This window comes from Mus pahari, chromosome 8 (assembly GCF_900095145.1).
Source record: "Mus pahari chromosome 8, PAHARI_EIJ_v1.1, whole genome shotgun sequence".
In the NCBI taxonomy this organism is placed as follows: Eukaryota; Metazoa; Chordata; class Mammalia; order Rodentia; family Muridae; genus Mus; species Mus pahari.
Window position 1 is genome coordinate 110,422,537 of NC_034597.1, and position 27,298 is coordinate 110,449,834.

Genomic DNA, 27,298 nt, shown 5'->3' on the forward strand with positions numbered 1-27,298 from the left:
CTTCAGCTAACCAACCAACCTATGCTTCTTGTGATTTTATTTTCAGAGGATTTCTGAGAGAGCTGATCTTTATTTTAAATAATATTACTTGACTTAAGTGTAATTCAGAATCTGAAACTTCTGGAAATTTTATTATTTTCAGGATATTGATACAGAAAAGCATTTTATTTTTGTAGGAAATACCCTTCTCTCAGCCACTGCAGGCTTTGTGTTTTGACAAGACAAATTGTCCCTAACCATTGATACACCAAAGTAAATAACACTTCAAAACTGTGCCCATTTCGTTATTCAATGGTGAGTTTTGTTTTAAATAAACCCTGACATCATATACAAAGAAGTAACTTTATACAGACTGAACAGGTTGTAATTATATATTTGAAATACATATAGATATGTATATAATGACAATTTTAAAAATAGGTCTTGAATTTGAGAGAGAGGGTTTAAGGGGAGGGCTGGAGGGGGGAAGGAGTGGAGGATAATGATGTCATCATATTTTAACTTCAAAATTTCCTTCATATATAAAGTACATGAGAAAAAAAATGTATCCAGTGTAGTATTTTTCAATGTAAATACACTGCTATAATGTAACATTTTATAAAACTGAAGTCTATCAGTTTTCTCCTCAATATGTTCTTTAGGGAACAAACAGTAACTTAATCATTCAGTGCCAAGAACCAGCCTTGATTTGGAGAGGGGTTCTGAAAAAAGGTGTTCCTGAGAGCAGTGAAAACAAAGGACTTGAAGTCAAATTATGGGTTATAAGTTGGCAGCTTAGGTTCTGCTTGAGATAGTTTTCCTCGTTTTAGAATCACCTAGCAGATGGAAAGCCTGTTAGGTAGTTTCCAAAGCCTGCACTCCATGAAACCAACTTTTGTCGATTTTTTTGCTAATGTGAATAAATATCCAACACATAGTAGAATATGCCCATAATAAATTATAGTTGAAAAGGAAATTAATAATTTCTTCATATAGTTGATTATGTAAGGAAACTGATAATTGGTAAAGAAATACATCCCTGGGCTAGAGAAATGGTTCAGCAGTTAAGAGCACTGACTGCTCTTCCAAAGGTCCTGAGTTCAATTCCCAGCAACCACATGGTGGCTCAGAACTATCTGTAATGGGGTCTGATGTCGTCTTCTGGTGTGTCTAAAGACAGCTACAGTGTACTTATATACATAAAATAAATCTTTGAAATAAAATTGCAAGCTGGTACAACCACTCTGGAAATCAGTTTGGTAGTTCCTCAGAAAATTGGACACAATACTACTGGAGGATCCAACAATACCATTCCTGAGCTTATACCCAGAAGACGCTCCAACATGTAATAAGGACACATGCTCCGCTATGTTCATAGCAGCCTTATTTATAATAGCCAGGAGCTGGAAAGAACCCAGATGTTCTACAACAGAGGAATGGATACAGAAAATGTGGTACATTTACACAATAGAGTACTACACAGCTATTAAAAACAAGGAATTTATGAAATTCTTAGACAAATGGATGGATCTGGAGGATATCATCCTGAGTGAGGTAACCCAATCACAAAAGAACACACACGATGTGCACTCACTGATAAGTGGATATTAGCCCTGAAGCTCGGAATACCCAAGATACAATTTGCAAAACACATGAGACTCAAGAAGAAGGAAGACCAAAATGTGGATACTTCATTCCTTCTTAGAAGAGGGAACAGAATACCTAGGGAAGGAGTTACAGAGACAAAGAGTGGAGCAGAGACTGAAGGAATGACCATCCATAGATTGCCCACCTGGGGATCCATCCTATAAACCACCACCAAATCCAGACACTATTGCAGATGGCAACAAGATCTTGCTGACAGAAGCCTGATATACCTGGTTCCTGAGAGGCTCTGCCAGTGCATGACAAATACAGAAGTGGATGCTCACAGCCATCCATTGGACTGAGCACAGGGTCCCCAATGGTGGAACTAGAGAAAGTACCCAAGGAGCTGAAGGGGTTTACAGCCCCACAGGAGGAACAATCTGAACTAACAAGTATCCTCAGAGCTCCATGGGACTAAACCACCAATCAAAGAAAACACATGGTGATGAATCATGGTTCTAGCTGCATATGTAGCAGAGGATGGTCTAGTTGGTCATCAATGGAAGGAGAGGCCCTTGATCCTGTGAAGGTTATATGCCCCATAAAGGGGACTGCCAGGGTCAGGAAGCAGTAGTGGGTGGATTAGTGAGCAGGAGGGAGGGCAGAGGGGATAGGGGGGTTTGGAAGGGAAACCAGGAAAGGGGATAACATTTGAACTGTAAATAAAGAAAATATCTAATAATAAAAAAGAAATATATCCCTATAAACTGTAAATTAAATAAGGTCAGCTCATCAGAAGACAGAATATTTACATAAGGAGTATGCAAAAAAAGTCCCATTAGTCACTAGAAAGCTTCATGACTCAGAAACAGCAAATACACATCAGAGCAAATGTGAACTTTTGGGACAAGGGCAAGACTATGTATGAACAGGTGGCCACTGCTAATGTGTTTTCTCTGTGACAGATGGTGTCTGCATTTTACAGCCTGCATAGTTCTATCACCTCAAATGCTCCAGACCCTTGTAAAACTCAGCCATGCTACAGTATAGCATGCTAGTGCCTCTCATTCCAAGCTGTGACCTACAGAAATCCAGGAACTACTGAGGTTTCTGTTCTCTCTATTCCAACACACACAAATGTAGCATGATCCTGTCAGAGAGACATAAGCACAGCTTTCACCTAAATGCCTGTAAGATCACACAGATTGTCTGTACTTATGTTCTTAGCTTAGAGTAATGTAAACTTCCCACAGGCGATGTGTAGGACAATGGGATGGGGGATGTAAATTTAATGCCAAAGCCACGTTATCAGAGCCCTAAGGATGGACTTTGACAATGTGAAGAAAAACCTTAAAAACAAAAAGGGAAAATGAAATTATAAAATCTTTGAGTATTTAAACTTAATACAAAACCAAGTAATAATTTCTAATATATTTGTTTAAATTATTCTATTACTATGAAATAAATTATCATTACATTATCAAGAAATTAAATTATTAAGAAAAATGGTGAAAATAATAAATTGGTTCACACAATTATTAAACTAGAAGGAAGACAACGTGGCTTTGGCTTTGAAAAAGTTAAAAAAAAAAAAAGGTCCAACAATAACATAGTCCAGGTTCCATGCAAACTTTGAAGTGTGGAATTTGCCAAAGGCTGGCCAATTTTTCTTGAGAAGACTCGAGTTTCAGTATGAATTATTCTCCCTTTGAAGATTTTTATGAGAGGATATTTTGGTGGATGGATGGACAGACAGACATACTATTGATAAAATGTCTAGGACTCTTGTAGAATTTATATAATTTTATAACAAGATATACTGACTATATTCATCAAAAAACGTGAATCTTTACTGAGTGATAACAGGCTCAGATGTATGTACAACTAGCTGCAAAGTCTTAGCTGAATAGATTTATATGTACAAACTGAAGAAGAATTTCTATATTAATTTAAGATAAAAAACTATTCTAGTTTGAATGTGCATACCTGTATGCATAAACTCTCCCAAAAATCTAACATTAAGTTACTTTTAAACGTTGATATCATTGGCAATGAATTATCAACTATAATTATTAATATTAACTAATAACAGCTGATAGTGACTTAATGATAGTGTCTCTTATATTAAATACAGAGACAGGGCAGCAGATATAGGGGTGGGCAGGGGGAGGTGCTGTTTAAGAAGGGAAATAAACCCTTAGGTTGTTGCTCAAGTGTTCCTCCTGGTTTTGTTCTCATTTAACATGCTCCTGATCTGTTCTAAGTCTTCCCAAATCTCACAAGAAGTTAATGAGGAGTGGAATCAGGTTTCTGCTTTTTTTCTTCCTTTTTTCTATGCTATGCACTATGTGTGAATTAATGCAGAATTGCTGCTCCTAACACTCAGGTCACAGTTGCTCTGCCACCACATAAAGGGATGAAATGAAACTGTTTAATCATGGAGGTGGTGGGTCAAGGATCATCTATTAAAAGTGAGTCTCCCCCCCCCCCCCAGAAGATTTCGGCATAGTCTTCTCTTTTTATTACTAATCATTTTATTTGTTTACATTTCAATTGATATTCCCTTTCCCCATAACCTCTCCACAAACCTCCATCCCATCCCCCTTCCTCTATGCCTCTATGAGGGTGATGTTCACCTACTCACCCATTCCTGCCTCACCACTCTAGCATCCCCCTACGCTGGAACATCAAGCCTCCACAAGGCCAAGGACCTCCCCTCCCACTGATGTCAGATAAGGCTGTCCTCTGCTATACATGTATCTGGAGCCATGGATCCCTGTTTACTCTTTGTTGGTGGTTTAGTCTCTGGGGACTACTATTGCTGATGCCAAGAAGCACTTGCTGAAAGGAACCTCCTGGTATGGCTCTTCCTTGAGAGATTCTACCAGCACCTGACCAATACAGATGAAGATCCTCACGGCCAACCATCAGACTGAGCCCAGGGACCCCAATGGAAAAGCTAGGGGAAGACCTGAAGGAGCTGAACAGTATTGCAACCCCACAGGAAGAACAATAGCAACCAACTGGACCACCCTAGAGCTCCCAGAGACTAAAACTGAGTCTTAAGGCACAAAATGCTATCAGTCAGAGCTCTTCCAATAAAAAAAGACAATTATGCTTCTTCTCTTTGTCTCTTACACATCAGTAGATAAAAGTGACATTTATCATATTGATTATAAAGTAGATTAAATTTTATATTATACCATTCCTCTAAAGTCAAATGATCCTTAATCTAATTGAACTGTATTCATTACTGTTAGGATCCAAAAGGAGGTAACCAGATATTTCATTTAAATCATCAAGAGAAACATTTTGGTCAGGAAAACCTTCTATTATTCTCAATCTGCAGGTAATACTGGCATTGGCTACTGCATTTATTTGGACAGAAATATTGGTGATTACCTCAAATTACACATTTATCCCAAATATTACATATTTATGCTTTCAAATAACATGTTATTTCCATATTCATCTCCATTAACTTCTATCAGTGTTGAAAATATCCAAGTCTCAGTGAAGAAACATGTTCACTTTCATAAGTGTAAATACCAGCTTTCCTTCCTTCCTTCCTTCCTTCCTTCCTTCCTTCCTTCCTTCCTTCCTTCCTTCCTTCCTTCCTTCCTCCCTCCCTCCCTCCCTCCCTCTTTTTTGGTTGAAACTATTAGCAATCTATCAGTGCATCAATTTCCACTAAGAATATACTAGTTTATTCCCATGCCTCTGAAAATAGTTTTAAATGTTTTGCATATATTACAAGAAGGAAAATGTGTTCAGATTATATTTCTCCATTTTTTAAAAATGTCTTAAAAGTTAGGTCTCACTCTGGAGAGATGGCATCGATGCTCTTCCAAAGGTCCTGAATTCAAATCCCAGCAACCACATGGTAGCTCATAACCACTGGTAATGAGCTCTGATGCCCCCTTTCTGGTGTTTCTGAAGTCAGCTACAGTGTACTTATGTATAATAACAAATAAATCTTTGGGCAGGAGCAAGCAGGGACTGAGCGAGTAGAGTTGACTGGAGCAAGCAGAGGTCCTAAAAATTCAATTTCCAACAACCACATGAAGGCTCACAACCATCTGTACAGTTACAGTGTACTCACATACATAAAATAAATAAATCTTTAAAAAAAAGTTAGGACTCAGTGATTGTAAAATGATGCCATTCTGTATATTGTAATAAGAAAAATTGTTTCATAGATTCACACAATTAAGTTAAATTGGGATGCTAAGATAACGTTTTTGATGGCGTCCTGGGAGGTTAAATGCCTAAGTGCCTTTCACCTTTTAAATAAAATAACCTAAAACTACATTCCATATTAAGCTTTAATTTTCCTAGATACTTGTAAATATTGAAACACAAACCATTCAAGGCACATTCTTCTTTAGGACTTTCTCAGTATCAGTCAAGGTAAAATTTCTATTCATTTTAAATTTCTATTAATTTTTAAATTTCTATTCATAGATGGTAAGTGTTTCACTTAATACAATGTTTTGGATTATAATGCTTATTTCCATTTGTTTTATTATACAAACAAAATCTTCAAATATTTCAAAGGAAAGACTACTTTCTTATAAATAACAATCTTTGATGTGGATAACTTGTGTAAATGAAGACTCACAAAGAAGGTTTTGTGAGCCTCAGACAAATTCAATTTGGACATGCTATGGAAGTGAGGAAATTCACTATTTTGACTTGGTACACTTGTTTGAAATAACCACAGTTACACTGCCACAGGACAAAAAAAATCTCCTTTCAACCATAACATACCTAGAAAATATATTACCTTCCAAATTAAGAAAATTTAACAAGTGAAAAGACTATGATACTTTTAACTTCCCTCTTTTAAAAATATTTTGAGAATGTTCGGTGTTCTACTCATGAACTGAAACAAAGCATTTTTAATAAACTAGAGACTGTTGTTTGTACAAGTTCATTTATTCCACAGAATAAGGTTTTGGGCATCTGTGTATACCTAACTCATAAATATGAGCAAGCAAGGTTGAATTTAGGTGACTTTGAGAATGTGGACTTGAATATAAAGAAATATGCCAAATTATCATTATTTTCACCTGAAATTTGGAGTTTGAAATTTAGCAATATAAACTTTATAATTTTTTTCTTCTTTTTTTAATCATTGAAAATTAAAAATATATCTACGAGTGATTCACCTGTAATTATGTTTGGGTACCATGTATGTTCCTGGTGCCCATTGAGACCAGAAGAGGGAGCATCAAGTCCCAAGAACTGGAGTTACAGACTATTGTGAACTACCATGTGGATGCGGAGAATCAAACCTGGTCTTTTTGAAGAGCAACAAGTGCTCTTAACAGCTGAGCCATCTTGCAATCTCTGAGTAGCACTACTTGTATTTATGAAATCACACCTAATCAGATAAACATTCAAGAAGTTTTTAGTTATCTCAAGTGTGAAGAAAATTAAGTATCTAAATATTTGTAATGCCATATGTTCATTATACACACTGCTGGGTTTTTAAAGGACATTTTCATACAAGTGTGTAGTGTGCATGTGCATGCTCACCTCATATTATCTCTACAGTTCTTCTTTTCTCATCCTGTTACCCCTCGTGTGCTCTAGAGATCTCAGCTTCTACGATGCTATGCTATATGCATGCATGATTTTATGTACCTACATAAACTCTAGGATTCATATACTAGAGAAAGCATGTAATAGTTCTCTTTCTGTGTCTAGCTTAATTAGCTGAATAGTTCTTAAATGCAGCTTTCTATTATCTAAGTATCTGTGGATTTGTAGACTAATGTTTATCTTTGAAATTGATCTCAAATACAAAGTCTTTAAAGCCAAGTTCTTTTTATTTCCTCACAACTGTCACTTACTTCTTTTTTTCTGCTCATCCTCTTTCTCACTCCTTTTTGATCAGAATATTTGGGAATCCAATAGGTTCTATTTTCCATCTTCTCTCTTCTGTTGATACAGTATCTACTCTATGACTTCTACCTTTGGGACTCCAATATCCAAAAACAAAGCGAATTTTGCGTATGTGTGTGAAATTGATTTGAAAAACCCATTTAAAATCCTAGGTTCTTGAAATTATAGCCCACTAAAATTAATTTAAAATGAGAAAATTACAAGTTTTAGCATTCTGGCACAAAATCCACTTTAGAAACCTGTCTTTGTTGTTAATATTTGATTCTGGTTTAGGTCCGCATTTTCACCCCCTGCATTGCCCTTTTGGAAGAAAAATCACTGAAATTTTTGCTTTTTATTTTCTAGAAGCCTGAGTGTCTTAGTCAGGGTTTCTATTCCTGCACAAACATCATGGCCAAGAAGCAAATTGGGAATGAAAGGGTATATTCAACTTACATTTCCACATTGCTGTTCATCAGTAAAGGAAGTCGGGACTGGAACTCAAGCAGGTCAAAAAGCAGGAGCTGATGCAGAGGCCATGGAGGAATGTTCTTTACTGGCTTGCTCAGCCTTCTTTCTTATAGAACCCAAGACTACCAGCCCAGGGATGGTCACAACCACAAGGGGCCCTCCCCCCTTGGTCACTAATTGAGAAAATACCCCACAGCTGGATCTNATGGAGGCACTTCTCCAACTGAAGCTCCTTTCTCTGCAATAACTCCAGCTTGTGTCAAGTTGACACACAAANCCAGCCAGTACACTGAGGTAGCAGCTAATGGTACACAGTAGAGGTCTTGCTGCATGCTATTATTTCTAGCAACATAAAAAGTTGGATCCTTTATCAAAGAATGTTAGGGTATGAATATAAAAAGTTCCTATTTTCATATCCTACTAGATGGCCTACTCTCTTTCAAGACACCAATTACTAAAAATGGACCATTTTCAGGACTTTCTGGTTCCTGGAATCTGTCTCAGGAGAATTTATGTTATTGACTGCAGTTAGGCACCAATCTTTTTTTTTTTTTTTTTTTTTAATCTCAGATGACCAGGATGAAGTTGTTCATTATTACTTTTGTTTTTACAAGGAATAAAGCTGTCAAAACTTCCTCTGTTATAGCAACCATTCCTTCTTTTATTTGATTCTAATGCCTTCTTAGTAACAATACCTTTGCATATATCTTTTCCACTTTGATAATATTCTCATGGTGCTAAAAGAAAGGGCATCTGAATATTTCCAGTGTGAAGAGCAAGTATGAGTTCTTACACCATTTGACAAGACCAGTGGCATGGGATGATTATTTGATTATGTATCATCTGTCATCCTACATTACATCATTACATCTTCTGTTTATGGACCAAATTCTTATTTAAACCATGCCTTCTGCTCAGAACAGTAAGATGTACCATCTATTTTCTGGAAATTATATATATATATATATATATATATATATATATATATATATATATATATATATAATGTGTATATNTATATATATATATATATATATATATATATATATATATATATATATATATAATGTGTATATGTTTTAAATATGTACATAAAAGAAACAAGAAGGTATGAAGAAGAGAATAAGAATGAGTTGAAGTATCCAAGAAGAAAATGGGAGAATTAAAATTTTCAATTGATTTTTCAATAAACCTATCTTAAAGTGTTTAATTTCTTATAATGTCAATAGTTACTAGAAATGTATAAAATTATCCTTCATACCTATTTGGGCTAAAAATTAAAATTAGTTACTATCCAATACTGACACATTAAAAAATAATAGAGATAGTACCTGGTAGGTGAGCATATATAGGAAGGATATGGAAATGCCCATTAAAAATAAAAAGATGTGCATATCCAACATGCCTATTTCTTAAATGTGTTATAGAGAACTATTCACACATTGCACAAAAAGACTTGTCTATATTAGCAATCACACACAAAAGCAGGAAAGATGTAGATGATTATAGAATGATTTTTAAAAATGTGTGATAGTTTTATCTAAACCACATAAAGTCATGTTTATTCATGTGAACAAGATGTAAACAGCACTAAATATATCAAGTATATACATATATTTCCCATATTTAAATGAGTTTGAAACTAAAAAGATGTAGACTAAACTATGAAAATATTATTTTAGAAATAAAATTGGAGATGGTCATTAAAAAGATGTTGCTATTTTGTAGCTTAAAGGAGAAAAATGAATTTTTATCTAATTTTATATTTTAAAGTATTATTTATTGTATAGGTTTGAGTGTTTCGCCAGATGTGCATCCCAGATACCCACAGAGGTCAGCAGACGGAGTCTGATCCCCTGGAGGTGGAGTTACAGACAGTTGTGATCCTCCACTTGGGTTGCAGTCCTTTCTCTAAAGCACCAAGTCATCTCCCTAAGCCACTTCATTTCATTTTATAAGTACAAGAAACAAGCAGATTATGGGGCAGGTCTCCCACTACCAGCATTTGACTTTACATGGCAACATCGCTAAAGTAAAATAGCTACTGTTAGATATAATTTCAGGCATTGTCAATGAATTTGTCATTTATTTGCATGTTTGTTTATTATCATTATTACTATAATTTATTATTAGTTTTGAGAGAAGATAAAATTGTATGAGCCAAACTACTCTTGAATGCTGCAGAGCCAAAGCTGACATCCAACTCATGGTCCCCATTTTGGATACTTGGAAAATGCCATTATCTTTTAATAAATTACCTGAATATAACTTATTTCTCAGAAGTTTGTGACATTTGATTTCAGGGTTACAGATCTATCCTATAGAAAGTAAAAGACAGGACATGGTAAAAGTATGTAAGTGATCACTTGAAAATTATTTGACACTGTAAAATGAACATATTAAAGTATGCAATATATAAATGATAATATATATCATCACCATCAGGGTGAAATTCCCTCTTTTTAATGAGTATAATTTGTACTAATCTGCAAGAAAGCAATGATCACAAAATTATTTTCAGTTCATTGACTAACTAACTTTAAAAATTAAAAGGAAATCATCTCTATAATGTTTGATGATTTCAAGTCTAGTGTCAGGGATAATGATCTTGGATATTTAACTTCTTCCCAAACTTGTGTAATTTCTGATTAAAAGTGAACTGATTTCTTTAAACTGCAACAAAATTAGCATAGTGCAGTCTAAACTATGCTTAAACTAAATTTTAATTTTAGTTTAAAATTTCTATAAGTATTCTCTTATGGATTTATTTATTTATTTATTTTAGTTCTTTTGCGATTTAGGACAATGCATTTTGATCATGATCATCCCTCTTAAAACTCCTCCCAGATTCATCAATCTCTAGACATATCCAACTTTATGACATTTAAAAAAAATCATCAGGTCCAATTGTGCTGCCAGTATCCAACACTCTTGGATGCGTGGCCACCCACTAGAGCATGAACACTTGCTAAGGAATACACTCATGAAGAAAACTGACTTTCCTTCTTCCAGCATTGATCATTTGTCAAAACTTCTTTTGCTATGAGTGAGACTTTGTGTCTACTTCCCTTTTCCATGTTGTGATTTTTGTCTTACTTGAGTTTGCATGGGTCACAAACTTTATAAGTCAACTGCTCAGTTGTATCTGGAATATACTGTTTCCTTGTAGTAATCTATTACCTCTGGCTCTTATAATCTCTCCACTTCCTTTTTCACAGTGATTTGCAAAGTCTTGGGGAAATGGGGTGTGATATAGCCTTCTCATTTAATGCTCAGAATTATGCAGTTTCTTATTCTCTGCACTTTGTAGGTCTCTGTATTAATTGCCATCTACTGCTTTAAGAACTTCCTTTGATGAGTGTTGACAGATGCATTAATCTATGGATATAATACCAAATCATTAGGAGTCAGTTTAGTGTTATGCACTTTAGTACTACCATAGTACTACACTAGGGCCAATGACCTGTCAAATCATAGGTTCTTGGCTCCAATAATGGTGCCATATATGCTTTACATCTTGTGTACTGGGCCTTAAATCCAGTCAGAAAGTGGTTGGTTACTCCCATGACATTTATGCCACTATTGCTGCACCAGTGACTGTTTTTCCAGTTGTTATTTGGGGGTTGGGGAATGGGATTGTAGTTTTTATATTAGATTAATGATTGTATGTTTGTTTGTTTGTTTTATCAAGCAGTGAGCATAGCACCTTCTAACACAATGAAAACTGTTAGGTAGAGGAGAAGCATCTACCATCTTGGGTTTTCCATGTACAACAACTCAAGTATGATGTCTCTTCACTAAAGCTGTCAAATTTTGGAGGATAGTCACAATCATTGGCAATAATCTATACTGTTTCTGGGTCTATGGGACTACACAGGCCAACAACTCCAATATATTTTTAGAACATTTAAAAATTTATTCAACAAAAGAAAATTACCTAACTTAAAAACAGACATGTAACCCAACATTGTATTTTTCTATTTTTTTTTTAGTTCTTTGAGAATTTTGTATAATGCAGTTTATAATATTAATCTCCATCGTTTTTCCCATATGCATTACCTCTTCCCTACCCACCCAACTCTTTCTTCTTTCTATTTTTTTCAAACCGATCAAGTACAGTTATGCTGCCCATATAAGTTTGGATGTGTGGCCTTTACTGAAGGGTGGCCAATCCAGGAATGATTGCACCCTTAAAGAAAACTGTATCTTTTGAAGTAAGATAATTTTGTTTTGTTAAATAAATCTTTAAAATCTCTAAAATTTATTCTACAAATTAATAGTAATCATAGTTAATTGTCTTTATTAGTAGATTTTTAGCATCTAAAGTTTTCTGATTTGTTTCATCTATACTTAATTAACATAAGGTTTGCTCTTAATTGAATTAATACATCAAATAATAGACTTGTAATTAATAGAGTAGGCAGTAACTTATAAATAATGAGGAGATATTTATAATTCTTCAAAGATGACAAGACTTAAATACCCAATCATTACATACCATAGCAATTTGTATTAGCTAGGATAAATTTTTCAGTGTTATCAAATTTTTCTGAATAAATTATAAGTTTAATAACAAAATCTGTTGATAATAACAAAGAAATTTGCACTCAATTTTCCACATGAACAATTCAACACAAATATGCTAATTCAACAAAACTATAATATGCTCTTAGATTCTAATTTCAAAGTTCCTCTGTTGTTAGTACAACTTCAAATTTATTTTTAAATTTTTCTTTCCACAGATTAAACCAATTAGTTCAAGAATCTTAATGTAATCTGAAGAATAGAATTTAAAGATTCTTATATGGCTCCTAGTCTTTATCTACAATCTTGTCCTCATCAGATCTATTATAATTTAAACACATAACCTAAGCCCTTTATAATGGAATCTTACAGGTGAGATAAAAAGGTTTTCTGATTATCCCTATGTTCAAGAGAGATAAGAATGGATTGTTCTACATGCAACGGTGCTTATGTGTATATGCCATTGATTTCTTGCAATGCTGCTGTGTGGATGGTTTAAAGACTGTGCTGACTAGTCTTGTGTCTGCTTTATACAAGCTAGAGTAATCTGAAAGGAAGAAACTTCAATTGTGAAAATGCCTTTATAAGATCCAGCTGCAGGGAATTTTCTCAATTGATGAATAATAGGGGAAGGCCCAGCCCATTTTGGGTGGTACCATTCCTGGGCTTGTAGTTCTAAATTCTACAAGAAAGAAGGCTGAGCAAGCCATGAGGAGCAAGCCAGTAAGCAGCAACCCTTCACAACTCTGTATCACCTCCTTCCTCAGGCTCCTGTCCTGTTTAATTTTCTATTCTGACTTCCTCTGATGGTTAACTATGATGTGGAAGCATAAACTGAATAAACCCTTTCTTCCCCAAGTTGCTTTAGTCATGGTGTTTAATTACAGCAATAGTAATCCTAACTAAGACAAAGACTTATGAATAGTTAGGTATGATACCTTCTATCCTAATTTTATTTCTGTTGCTGTGATAAAATATCCCAACAAAAAGCAATAGAAAATAAAGGGTTTAGTTTATCTTACAATTCCTGATTACAATCTCTCACTACAGGGAAGTGTAGTGGGTTGGCCTAATGCTGCTTGTACTCTAATGCTAATTTGGGACACTCAAGACTGGTTACCCCAAAGATGAAAGAGTTGGCATGGAAGACACTGAGTGACCCTGCCCCCAGTTAATTGTTACTGATAAATAAAGGTTTCAGCAGCCAATAGCTGGGCAGAAGAGACTTGCGTGGTTTTGAGGTTTCACCAGTTTGGGAGAGAGAGGACCAAGAAGAGAGGAGGAGAAAGAAGCCACTGTGAAGTGAAAGAAGAATGTGCAGAAGAGGAGAAAGGAGAGTAGTTATGGGTTCAGAGAGAGGAAAGCATGTCCCTGAGGGCTACTCAATTGGAGCTAAGAGCAGCCCAGATGAAACATAGTAAGTAATAATTCGGGGTTATCGTTAGGAAAGTAGATTCTAACAGCACAGAGGTTAGGCAGCTGCTGAGCCTTTGTGCTGCCCAAGGCATAGTGTAAATATAAAGGCTGTGTTTGTGTGTTTTTATCCAGGAACTCAATAAACAAAGGTAGGGTAGGAACCCCAGGCCATGTAGTATGTAGTAAATAATATTATTTACTACAGGGAAGTTAAAGCAGTGACTTAAGGCATCTATCTACACCTATAGTGACAAGGAAGAGAGAATAAATGCATGATGCCTACTTCTCAATTCATTCTCTCCATGTTTATATAATTCAGAAACCAGACCTAGGGAATAATATTGCACACTGTGGGCTTAGTCTTCTCACAGCAATCTAGATGAGACCATTACCCACAGACATGACCACAGCACAGCCTTACATTTCTCTGTCACTAAGACTCTCTTCCCAGGTGACTCTAGATTTGGATGCAATGTTGACAATCAAAACTAACCAGCACAAGGTACTCTCTCGAGTGTCTAAGCGTACACTCTGACGCTTGGTTCTAGACTGATAAAGTCGTTCCTGAGGCTCATATGCACATTGAAGAAATAGAATAAGCATTCCATCCAAGCAAAATAAGGGAAATAAAAGTTAACCTGCTAATGGGCCTCATGGGCTATTGACATTTAAAGTAAATATTTTCAGTATAGTTCTATTTAATTTAGTAACATGTTGGCAAAAATTTTACTATCAAGAATAAAATGGCTTATAGGTTTTATAATTCTATAACATTTGCTGGTCTTCATCAATTCAATTGTGTGAATATTCTTTGTTTTTGTTTTTGTTTTTTTAAACAGTGTTTCTCTTTGTATCCCTGGCTGTCCTGGAACTCACTCTGTAGAGTTGGCATTGAACTCAGAAATCTGCCTGCCTCTGCCTCCCAAGCACTGGGATTAAATATTGCATTGACTGATTGATTGATGTGTGTGTGTGTGTGTGTGTGTGTGTGTGTGTGTGTGTGTGTGTGTGTGAGAGAGAGAGAGAGAGAGAGAGAGAGAGAGAGAGAGATTCCACAGCACATGTGTGGAGGTCAAAAAAACAATTTGTGAGAGTTGTTTCTCTCCTTCCACCATGTGAGTCAAATAGGTCATCAGGCTTTGAAGCAAGCACTGTTACTCACTGTGCCATCTTGCTGGTTTACATTCTGAGCATTCTGAATATATAGCAACTGTTAGATCAATAAATGAAAAATACAGAAGTTATTGTTATTCATGGGAATAAAATTGATATCAATGAGTAATATTTTAATAGACTCTTCTTTGGTAAAAAACAAAAACAAAGAAGTACTACAATAGAAATACCATAATATTTTAAATAGCTTAAGTTACGTAATCCTTATATTATAGGACATATTTTGTTTTTAACAACCTTTTATTAGTTATTTTATTTTAGCTATAATTTCAATTTTAAATTTTTTGCTATGTTCATCGTATTTACTGTCCTTTTCCTTGATGGATTTAGTTTCTAGAATCCTCAGTTACTGGCACTACTAAAATGTTTCCTGTTCACCCATTTAATGTTTCTTAATGGCATGAATCTCTACAGGAGAGATCAACTAGCAAAAAGCATAAAACTTCCACATGTAAAAATACAGACTATGGACAAATTAATAAATTCATGATGTCAAAATGGCAATAAACTATAGGCTCTAACACACTGATAGGTAGGCTTGAGTATTGTGAACCCACTTAGGAACCTTCCCTGTCCCATGCTTGGCACAATGTGGTCTGTGTAGTCATATTTATTTCCGTTCTTTCATGCAATGGTGAGTGGGCACTGCCTTCACATCCATTCATAATTATTTGCATATCTTGCACACAGTCTGCTGCGGCCCCTGAGTTTCTTCTTTTTTTTCAGATCCTTAGTGGCCCAGGGTTCTCCCACACATTGTGTGAAGATCTGTTTTTATTTTCCCACCAGCGCTCCTGTCCTTTCTTCACCATCCAGTAAGTGCTCTCTACTCTCTGACGGTGATTTTCTCCTCAGCCTTTGCAGTCTAATCACAGACAGATGCAAGCTAATTAGCCCCTCCAGGTGTCTTCCCATGGGTTAAAATGAAATGTGGCTAGGACACCTGATGGCATTACGAAAGAGGTCTCATCCATTACTTTGACACAATTTCAGTTCCTTCTGGCATCATCTGTTTTAATCTTACAAAGCTTTGTAAAAGTCAGCTAACAACAGCAACAACAAAAATAGCTCATGATATTCCTTTTAATCCAAGGAGAAAAACACCATTTATTCTTACTGGAAGTATGGATTTCTAAATAGCTAATGGAGAAAACAAGAGAGAGAGAGAGGAGAGAGTAAGTATGATGAACTGTGAACTGTTATAATCCAGCAGGAGAGAGACAATTAAATGTAATTGAGTTTTCAGAGCCCAGTGTGTAGAATGTGTGAGGGTTGACTGGGTTGAGAGATGCCTGAGTAACTAATACAATCTACCTCTGGGTGTGTCTGTGAAGGTTTTTTTTTTATTTAAATTTTTTTTATTTATTCACTTTACATCCTGCTCACTGCCCCCCCCAGGTCACCCTCTCCCACAATCCTTCCCCCACCCCTGCTTCTCCTCTGGGTACCCTCCCACTCTGGCACTTCAAGTCTCTGCAATGCTAGGTGCTTCCTCCAAATACATTTTAAAAAATTACTTTTATTTTTTTACAGTCCAGTCATTACAACCTTCCTGGTCTGCCTTCCCACAGTTCCTCATCCCATTCCTCCTCCTTCTAAGAAGATGACTCCCCACTCCCCTGCCAGGTCTCTCCAATCCCTGGGGCCTCAAGTCTCTAAAGGGTTAGACACTTTTCCCAGAGAGGCCAGACCATGCATTCCTCTGCTGTATATGTGTCTGGGACCTTGGACCAGCTGCCTGGTTGATGGCTCAGTGTCTCAGAGACCTCAGGGGTCCAGGTTAGTTGAGACTGCTGGTCTTCCTATAGTGGCATCTATTTTAAGCAGTGCTTCTTCATGTGCATAGGAGTATTCACATATTCTCAACCCAGAATTGGTTTAGTCAGTATTAGTGTAGTCAGTATACTTGGTATTGAAGGCCACTTAAATATCTCTCAGTGTGAGTAAAATTAACAATGTTTTGTGTTTAAAATTATGACATTTACAAAAAAAGAAAGATGAAAGGAAATAAAAGTGAGAAGAAGGAGGGAGGGAATTATATATGCCAGTGTTTATTTTATATTCTATTTAAAATATGTACTGAAGCCCTGAGGGCCAGCAGAAAGAATGGAAACAGGTAACAGGTAGGAGGTTGGGGGGGGGGTTCCAGAATGTACCAGAGACCTGGGAGGTGAGAGACTCTCAGGACTCAAAGGGAGGGACCTTAGATGAAATGCCCAACAGTGAGGAGAGGGAACTTGTAGAGTCCACCTCCAGCAGAAAGACAGCATCAAGCGAAGGATGGGGTCACCATCCCATAGTCAAAACACTGACCCACAGTTGTTCCTGTCTGAAAGAATTACAGGGATGGAAATGGAGTGGAGCCTGAGGAAATGAAGGTTCAGCAACAGGCCCAAAGTGGAATTCAGCTCAAAGGAAGGCCTGACACTATTACTGAGGCTATGGAACGCTCACAAAAAGGGACCTATTGTGACTGCCTTCTGAAAGACCCAACAAGCAGCTTAAAGAGTCAGATGCAGATATTTGCACTTAACCAATGGATAGAAGCTGCTGACCCCTATGGTTGAATTAGGGAAAAGCTGGAAGAAGTTGAGGAGAAGGGCAACCCTGTAGGAGGACCAGCCATCTTAATTATCCTGGACCCCCGAGATCTCTCAAACACTGGACCACCAACCAGACACCATACACCAGCTGATAAGAGGCCCCCAACACATAAACAGCAGAGGACTGCCAGGTCTGAGTTAAGTCAGAGAAGATGCACCTAACCCTCAAGAAACTGGAGGCCCCAGGAAGTTTCTAGGTCTGGTGGGGTGGGTGGTGAGTGGTGGGGACATCCTTGTGGATGGGGGAGAAGTGGGCAGGGAGAAGGTAAGGGATGTGGAACAGTCGGAGGGTGGACCGGGAGGGGAACAAAATCTGGAGTGTAAATAAATAAATAAATAAATAAAAGATTAAAATTTTAAAAATATTTATATTTTAAGGTATATAAATCATAACTATGTTAGTTTTAAACAACTAAATATCACAAATACATACTATATTTTGAAAATCATAATATCACTCCCACACACACACACACCATGTTCCCGTTGCACATGCCCGTCACTGTCTGCTGGAACTTCTTCCAGAAGCTGTATTTTCTAACCCATTCACCAGGAACTCCTAAACAGCGGCTGGACAGCAAACAGTGGCTTCCTCCTCTTCTGTTACATTTGCAAAATATACTTACCAATATCTCACTTTTTCACATTTAGATTAGTACCTGAACATTAACTTCAGTTAAGTTTGGGATGTCCTTTGAGGATCTAGTCTATCCCAGACTTCCTGTCTTTTAAAACCTTGTGGCTACAATGTATCTCAAGCAGAGTGATAACTTGGTCCCCTGGGGGTTTTCCCCACAGCCATTGTTCTTGGGAGTTTCATACTAAATTTTGTCACATATGCAACAGAAATAGGTTGTATTTTCCTTATCCCATAACAATGGAACTCCTTAGAGAGCAAATACAGAATAGTCAGATTAAGGTAAGTACAAATGCTTTGGATTCTTAGGTTTGATTGTCCTAGTTCTTTCTTCCATATGCATCCTTCACAAAAATCAATAAGCAATTGCAGTGGTAATATTAAGCATAATGAAAAATGCAGGGAAATCTACCTTCTTGTGCTCTTTTTTTCTGAAAGCAATATAAATCTCAATTACACGTTTTATAAATTAGTCTTGAGTGTGGCTTTTTAAATGTAGGTGCAGTAGAAACATACAGCAGAAACATAAATGTGCAATCAATTTCTATTTTCTATCTACTTGTATAGTTTACATCTAGTATCATGCAGAGGACCAAGAAACATAGTTTAACAACATGAAATCTGAGACTTAGTCTTTTAGCTGCAGCATCGCGAAAGTTCAATTTACAGCCTATTATGATTTGATTCAAGATAATTTGCTTTTACCATTTTTATATTCATATTTAATATCAGATGTACTATGAGACAAATTATCATAAAAATAGAACGCCACACACATCATGCATCAGAACTGAAGTGTTAGTCCTGTGTGTGAGGATTCATTGTCAGTCTTATTTCAATGAGATTCACATGTGGATCCTTGTTCTGAATGCTCTTGTAATGAAAGCGGTCATTGGTGCTTCTCACTGGTATTTAATTAAGTGATTATGGTTCTCATGGGGACCTGAGTCCATCTTATCGTCAATACTACCAAAGCCCAAAAAGGACAACATTATAAAGTAAACAACAGTAAGAATATGAGTATTTCTCACTGGGGAGGACACCAAGACACCTCAGTATACATAGCCACATTTTCCAGAAGTCTCTTGAGGATCAGAAAATTTGGTAGACTCAACTACTCCTGTTTTAATTTCTTTTTTCTTGCATCTTTTAAAATGATCAATTTAGTTACTGACAGAAGAAAAACATTTACAAAAATAAAAGACTCTGTAAATTTGTATAAGCTTCCAAAAATCACATTGTAATTTCTGGTAAGCTAACAACTAGGTAGCTTGTACATCTGATACTTTAAAAGTGTATAAGGAGTGGTGGTGCACACCTTTAATCCCAGCACTTGGGAGGCAGAGGCAGGCAGATTTCTNANTTCGAGGCCAGCCTAGTCTACAAAGTGANTTCCAGGACAGCCAGGGCTATACAGAGAAACCCTGTCTCNAAAAANAAAAAAAAAAAAAAAAAAAAAAAAAAAAGAGTATAAGGAAAACTTGATGATTTTTTTACTAAGAAGGCTAATTTGTTGCATTCAAATGCACAAATAAATAGACTGATGATAAATATACATAGACTAAACATTTACATACTTTTGGTCTAATTATTTCTAGAAAATGTGGCGTAAAAGCCACTTACACAACATTCAGATTGTGTTAACAATAGTTAATGGGGGTAATGTAGAGAAGACATAAAATGCCCTGAGGATGTGGATAGCTTATGTACAAATATACAGCTTGAGCATTAGAGGATTTTGGTATTTTGAGGGTCCCTGGAACCAATCTGTAAAGATACTGAGAGGTGGCTGTATATAAGAACTTTTTGTCACACAGGAGATAAAGGATTATACTCTGAGCCAGTCACAACAACCTCACCATACAGGAATCATTGGTTTTCAGTGGATATCACTCTTGTTTCCACCCATCTTTTGACCTCAGACAAGAGAACAAAGTGCAGTTATCTAGAGATCAATGTATTGGAGGACATGTTCCTCCATGTATTGGAGGATAATGTTCATTATCAAGATAAGATTTTGTCATAAATGGGTTGTCTTAACAAGCCATGGGCATGGAGTTCATAGTTTATTAGTTTGTAGCCCTAGAGCAGTGCTTCTACCTGACCACCCAGAAGAACAACCTTGACTCTTGTAATTCTTGTCTCATTCTCTTTATTCATGGAATAGAAATAAGCATACCTAATGTGTTTGTTTCGAGAATTAAAAGACAATGAATGGATGACCCTTTTCCAGCTGTCAGTTATGTAATAAGCAATCCATGAATGATAACAGTGGTTGTAGTAAATAATTATAGTAATTACAAAAAAACCTTCTGTCTGTTAGACAATTAGTCAGTGACATGACACAGTGTTTTGTGATTTATCTTTGATTATTATATTTAATGAATACAGAAATAGTTTACTATACACAGTATACATGGCATAAAGCACATTTTATTTAAATGCCTTCTTAGAATCTTCTAATTTGTAGTTTTCTCTTGCTTATGGGCTTCCTTTGATAAAAGTTGTTTTAATCCGATTTAACTTATTCTGGATATTTTAAAATTCGGCTTTTCTCCATTGTGCTTATGGTTCTAAAAATTATTAACAAAACATGCCCCTGTCTACCTACTCTTTTGGTGATATTCTAGGGTGAGTTTTATCATCCAAGCTCAACATGCTTTGTTTTTTACCTGACTATGCAATTAACTGGGAGTTAAAACCACCCCCGGGGTAACTTTGTACTGCTGTGCTGTATCAAATGTTGTACTTTCTCCCTGAAAGACCATGACAAGTAAATTGCCTGTTAAATGGTATTTGCTGCGATTTCTTACCCAAAGATGACAGAGTTGGTATTGCTTTTTTCTAATTGTGTGTCACATCTGTTTGGGCAGTGGTCATTCGCATCAGTGCCTCTACCCTTTTCTTTGCTCCAAGACACAAAATGATAGTAAACAGCTATAAACCAAAGGAATAACATCAGAGCCAAGTATGTTCACCTGAAGGATCCTACGTCTCATCTTCCTCCTGAATGTGCCATTTACCCATTAAACAACACACGGATGCATTTGTATTTTACCACTGCTACTCAAATTTCTGGTAGGTCATCTGTAGCAGAGATATCCTAAGTGTCGTTCCCCAGTTACTTCTCCTCCTAAACCCACAAGACAGGTCTGTTGCAAATCCATGTTTCAGATGGAAAATTGAGGCAATTTATTTCTGAAAGTCTCCTCCCTGGCATGCAATATCACAATTCGTATTGAACTGTCATTTATCTTAGCACTACCATGCTTCTGAAGACTCTGATGCAAAGAAGCCACCTGCTCATATCAATTTCAAGTCCACTAAAGCAGACAGCTTACACAAACTCAGATATAATTGTACAGTTTCCTACTTTTCTTGGAGAAGTATAATTAAGCATTTATGAGCTGATCTCAATACTTTTCTCACACAGAGATGATTTTAAAGGTCATAGCTATAGCTAAAATAATTTTGATTTTCAAGTTATTTCCAAAGTGTGTAATTATGGCTTTGTAATTATGCCAGTATATGGCATATATATGCCAGTAGACATATATTTGTATGACATATGAAATATATTAGACAAATGATATATTAAGTTTTACTTTTTAAGATGTGGACATCCTTATAGTGGATCCTCCATTTTCTTTTTTAATCTACCTAATCATAGTTTATAACATTTACTTTATATTTTATAAATCCTTAAATTAATAGATGAATCTCATTACAAGTCCCTGTGAGTTGACAGAATGCCTTCTGGAATGTTATATATAATATATAATCTACTACAATATTTTCTGCTCATCCCTGTATATAAAAATTTTAAATATAATTTATTTTCTAATGAAATTTAATGTCTGTTAAAATTTAATTTCTATGATAAATAAAAATAATCATACTATGTATATAAAGTGCACTGAAAATTATTTAACACATATAATTCATTTAAAAAAATCTTTGCAGTTAAAAAAAAAAGAGGATGCAACTAATCTTGGCAAATAAGTATAGATAAGTGTCTATAGATTAGTTTGTTACTCTGTTGTAATAAAATACCCAGACAAAAATAACTTGAGGGAGAAAGTTTTTTGGTTTTCTGTTTTTGTTTTTGTTTTTGTTTTTAGCTCATAGGTCTAGGTTACAGTGTAGGTTGAGGAAGCTGATTACACCTCATTAATAAGTGATTTTACCAACTATTGCAAGATTGAAAGGCTCTCTGTCCTAATACCACATAAATCCCAGAAGATTCTACATATCTACATACTGCTTCCTTTACATAAATAGGGAACCATTCTTGTCCTGAGGACCATAACATACATTTTTAATGTGTGTGCACACATGCTTGTGCATGCATGTGGTGTGTGTGTGTGTGTGTGTGTGTGTGTGTGTGTGTGTGTGTGAGAGAGAGAGAGAGAGAGAGAGAGAGAGAGAGAGAGAGAGAGAGAGAGAGATGTCTATATGCATGCCATTTGTGTGTAGGTGCTCACAATGACTAGAAGTGGTTGGATCTCTTGGAACTGGAGTACAGGTGTCTTGGTTATGAGCCACTCGACACTAATTCTTCTGGATCCCCTGCAAGAACATCAAGTGCTTATAACTGAACCATCTCCCCAGGCTCCATATCCACTGTTTTATAAGACAGATAAACTGCTGCATATGTCTTAGCTTCAGAGAAGCCAGGACACTTTCAGGAAAATTTTATTAGATACCTCATCTTCTGGTTTGTGGCATACAACTAGAGGTATTTCAAAAGCCTTGTAGATAGAAATTGTTTTGGTTTTTGTTCTATTTTTGATAGTCTCCAGGAATTGAACTAGAGTCTCAGGAATGTTCAGCAAATTCTCTACCACTTAATTATATATCACTCTCTTCTTATTTTTGTTTTGAAACTGGTCTAAACTGCCTAGTTTGGTTTTATATTTGCTCTGTATCTTCAGCTGAATTTGAATTCAGCAATTCTCCTACCCCAGACTTCTGGATATCTGTGACTACAGGCTAGCACCACCAGACTCAGATTGAAAATGGAACTTGGTTTCTCAGTCTCTCTGAAGTTTAGATGATTTTAGGAATACAGGGTTGTCTTTACTTTTTTGTAATTTTTCTACTTAATGCTTTTGCATTCCTCACCTATTTCCAAATTTGAGTTTCTCAGTTTCATCAATAATAACTTAATAACAAAGCTTTTATGAGAGAAATGTACAAATGAATGAAATTCCATTTTGTATGACAATTTGATTAGAAAAAAAGGAAACTTTTTTTAAAATTTATCATGATTACTTACATATATAAGTGTGTTGGCCAAATTCTAAGAATGTCTAAGCACTTAACGTCTTAAATCTAGATGAATACATATAGAGATGGTCATATAGGTTTAAAATCTCTACACATAATTTTGCAAGAAGCACTATTTTTTTCAAAAGGAAATTAACATCAATATACTAAAATACAGCAATTTTTTTCAGAAAGAAGTTTTTCACTTCAGCCTAAACTAGTATGAATATTTAAGTTTTAATTAATGTATTGATTGCTTTTGTGTTTGACGTATATACATGAGTGGATGTCTATGTGTGAAAGCCAGAGTTAAACTTTGGGTGTCTTCCTTTATTACTGTCCACTATATTGTTTGAGGAAGTTTCTCACTAAACACGAAGCTTGCAATTTTCAGCTAGGATAGCTGGCCAGGAGCTCTCGAGATGTCTCATAGCTCTAATTTCTGGGATTATAGAAAATAGCTATGCCCTGATATTTGTGAATCTTGCAGATTTGAACTCATGTCACTTGCATTCAGAGAAAGTACTCTTACCTGCTGAGCCATCTCCCAGGCCTAAAAGTTTCTGATTATCATACTAAGTCAACATTTTATCATCTAATCAATAGTCTAACAGTGACAATGATTTCAATCATCCTTTAGCAAAAGAAACAATCAGATCCAATTAAGTGTTCATAAAAATAGAAGTCATGAGGGTTACTACCAACAAATCACACACATTCAAGGAAAAGAACGACCAGACAATAACCTAATTTTCTATTGTCTCATTTCATAAATTTTTTCCATACCATTATTCAATATTTATGAAGGACTCACTACAAGCTAGACATTGCAAAGGCCCTGGAGACAGGAAAATGAAAAAATGCACTTCCTGTTTTCAAAGAGCTTAAATCTTACAGATGGGTGCAGAAAACAAGAACAAGTCTGGTTTAATGGGAGCCTACGGCCTCAGGAAACAACCTCCTAAAACTGATCTTCCCAAGCTCCCCTAGTCCCCTCACCCAGAACTTTTTATAAGGAGACATTCTTTCACAAAGAAAGATTGTAATTTTTATTCATTAAGTTATTTGTATGTAATAGTGAAGAAAGATGAACCAACTTGAACACAACTGCACTTTGAATTTGGAAATAACAGATGTATTTAAAATAGGGTATGATTCACTTGAGCAATGTGATGTAGAGATCATTCAAAGGTGGGTGAGCTCTTGAGTGTTGTACACTCTTTACAAGAGATATGAGCACATCTATTAAAGGCATGAGCTAGAGTCCTGCATTCTAGTTTGCCCAGTGGGATCATTAGACTATGTCTCATGTTGCCGATCCAAATCTGTACATCTCATCTCTCACAATATCTGTAGATTATTGTTCACTTTTGGGAGTCAATGTTTCCCTAAGAGGCCTGTGCCTGGGAAACACAAGGACAGAGTCTTAAGATTGTTTTTGAGAATGGATTAAGTTAGAACACATTGACAATATCAGCTGACTTCTAGATTTTTGTGAAATGAGAAATTATCATTTGGTCAAATAAAATGAGTGAATGGATGCCATCTAGCCACAATGTCAGAAGTCAACTTGAGGGCATATTAAAATATAAGAATAAAATTTAGAGATGTTATTTGCAAAATTGACTTAAAAAGGAGTACCATGATGTCCTTTTCATTCTACTTCTGTATTATACTCTGTCAGAGGGTTATAACTGTGTCACTTAGTTAAATTTCTTAACAATGTAAGGCTTTCACAGATCTTTTCTGAAACTCTAGTTCATAGTCCAGCTTTTAATTCACTATTCTGAAGTGTCTGTAAACTGATGCATACTCCTCCTTAACTATAAAATCCTCCATTTAAGTTTCCTTCATCAAATTCAAGAAATAAATTTGGCTTTCAAAATAACACAATCGCCATTCATTATTGAAAATTATTTCAATAAGAATTCTCAAAGCCCAAAATACTTGTGTAGAACCTAATATTGCTTTAATAATTAAATATGTATAGCTGGGATGGAGTTATAACAAACAGAGCAGTGTTAGGTAAACTATGGTATATTTCAACACTTAACAAAGAAAACAAAGAAAAATATATACATTAGCACCTTATGTACATGGTTTAGCATTTTCCATCTATGGGTTACACAGACAGGGCATATCCACAAGTATTTAGTTAGCTATTTTGCTGTTCCAGTTAAATTTCAGCTCTCTGTAGTTGAAAATATGTAATGCTGCACATTTGAGACTTACCTTAGCTACTTGTTAGCTACAAGTATAAGAAAGTCAAATCTTACTTGTATAAAATTAGCAACTCTGAATTCTAATCAACAAGAAAATACTTTAAGTGCTACAAACAGAAATAATAGCCTAAAATGAGAGACCATTAACTCTTTATAGATATATGATTGACACAGAGCACAGAGTCTATATATCATAGCTTGTAGGGTTTTATATATATATATATATATATATATATATATATATATATATATATATAAATTTTCATTTATGTTTGTTTTATATCATTAGTAGTCATAAAATGAAATATTAGTTACACACTTATATTTTTCATTTAATAAACATTATTAACAGAAACTGAAAATATATAGTACCAGTAAGACAGACCTATCTCATTAAAGCCACTGTAGCCCAGCTCTTGCCTGCTAAGTCCCAGGTCTTCCAGGTCCATGCATTTAAATCCTGGAGGGCACTGATAGCCTTCTTCTAGCTCTGGGGAGCAGTGCGTATCTGGAATAGCTAAGCTATTCCAGGTTACATTTCTGTGGATAGACAGTACATGAAAGTGTTAGAAATTTTGAGACTTGTAAGCATCAATAAAAAATAAATTATTAAGAAATCATTGCCAATAACTGCTGTATATGGATACAAATTGAGATTGGTAATTTGTGAATGGCATTACTAGGATTATAAATTGTTAAATTATAGTTGATTCATTCCCATAGAGCACCTTAAAATAATACTATCATATTATTTCTGGGTTTTTGTGGGGGTTTTTGTCTGTTTTCTTTTATCCTAATGAAAAAGAGCAAGAAAATGTATGTAGTTGGGCTGTTGAGGAGGTATAGGGAGTCTGAGAAGAATTGGGTGAACTGAAACTGTGAGCAGATTACATTTTATGAAAAATTATTTTCAATATATATTTATTAAAACCTTATTTTAAAAAATTCTAATAAGCCAATGAATAGAGATGTGAAAGGATGCTAATTTGTATGAGACCTTGTCATTCAAAAATTTCCTGTACTACTAGGCACATTTTACTACTCCTTTCCTTTCAACTCAACATTAAGTGATGAAAGAAATTTTTTCTTATATACATATTTCAAATGGGGAATCTTGTAAATGATACTAGGCCTTCTGCTGTGTTGGTCCATGTGAAATTTAGAAAGAGAACCAGACAAATAAGGAGAAGTTGAAAGAACTGAGCCTACTATTTTGGCAAGAGAAAAATTACAAAGTAATTTACTGATGGCTCTAAGAAACCAAAAGTCTTTTAGGTGGATAGTGGCACATGGTTCTTGTTCTTGTTCTTCTTGTTCTTCTTGTCCTTGTTCTTCTTGTCCTGTTCTTCTTGTCCTTGTTCTTCTTCCTCCTCCTTCCTTCCTTCCTCCTCCTCCTCCTCTTCCTCCTCCTCCTTCCTCTTCTTCTTCCTCTTCCTCCTCCTCCTTCTTCTTCTTCCTCCTCCCTCCTCCTCCTCCTCCTTCTTCTTCCTCCTTCTTTCTTCTTCTTCTTCTTCTTCTTCTTCTTCTTC

General features: G+C 35.6%; 1 protein-coding gene across 3 annotated transcripts in view; it reads right to left on the minus strand.

The window, feature by feature from the left end:
- Window positions 1-27,298, minus strand: part of Nalcn (sodium leak channel, non-selective) — a 302,398-nt gene that overhangs the window by 221,417 nt on the left and 53,683 nt on the right. For all 3 annotated transcript variants that reach the window (XM_029541616.1, XM_029541615.1, XM_021204107.2), the window contains exon 7: window positions 26,155-26,309. In XM_029541616.1, coding sequence (XP_029397476.1) covers window positions 26,155-26,309 — 155 coding nt within the window. The remainder of the gene's footprint in view (window positions 1-26,154; window positions 26,310-27,298) is intronic.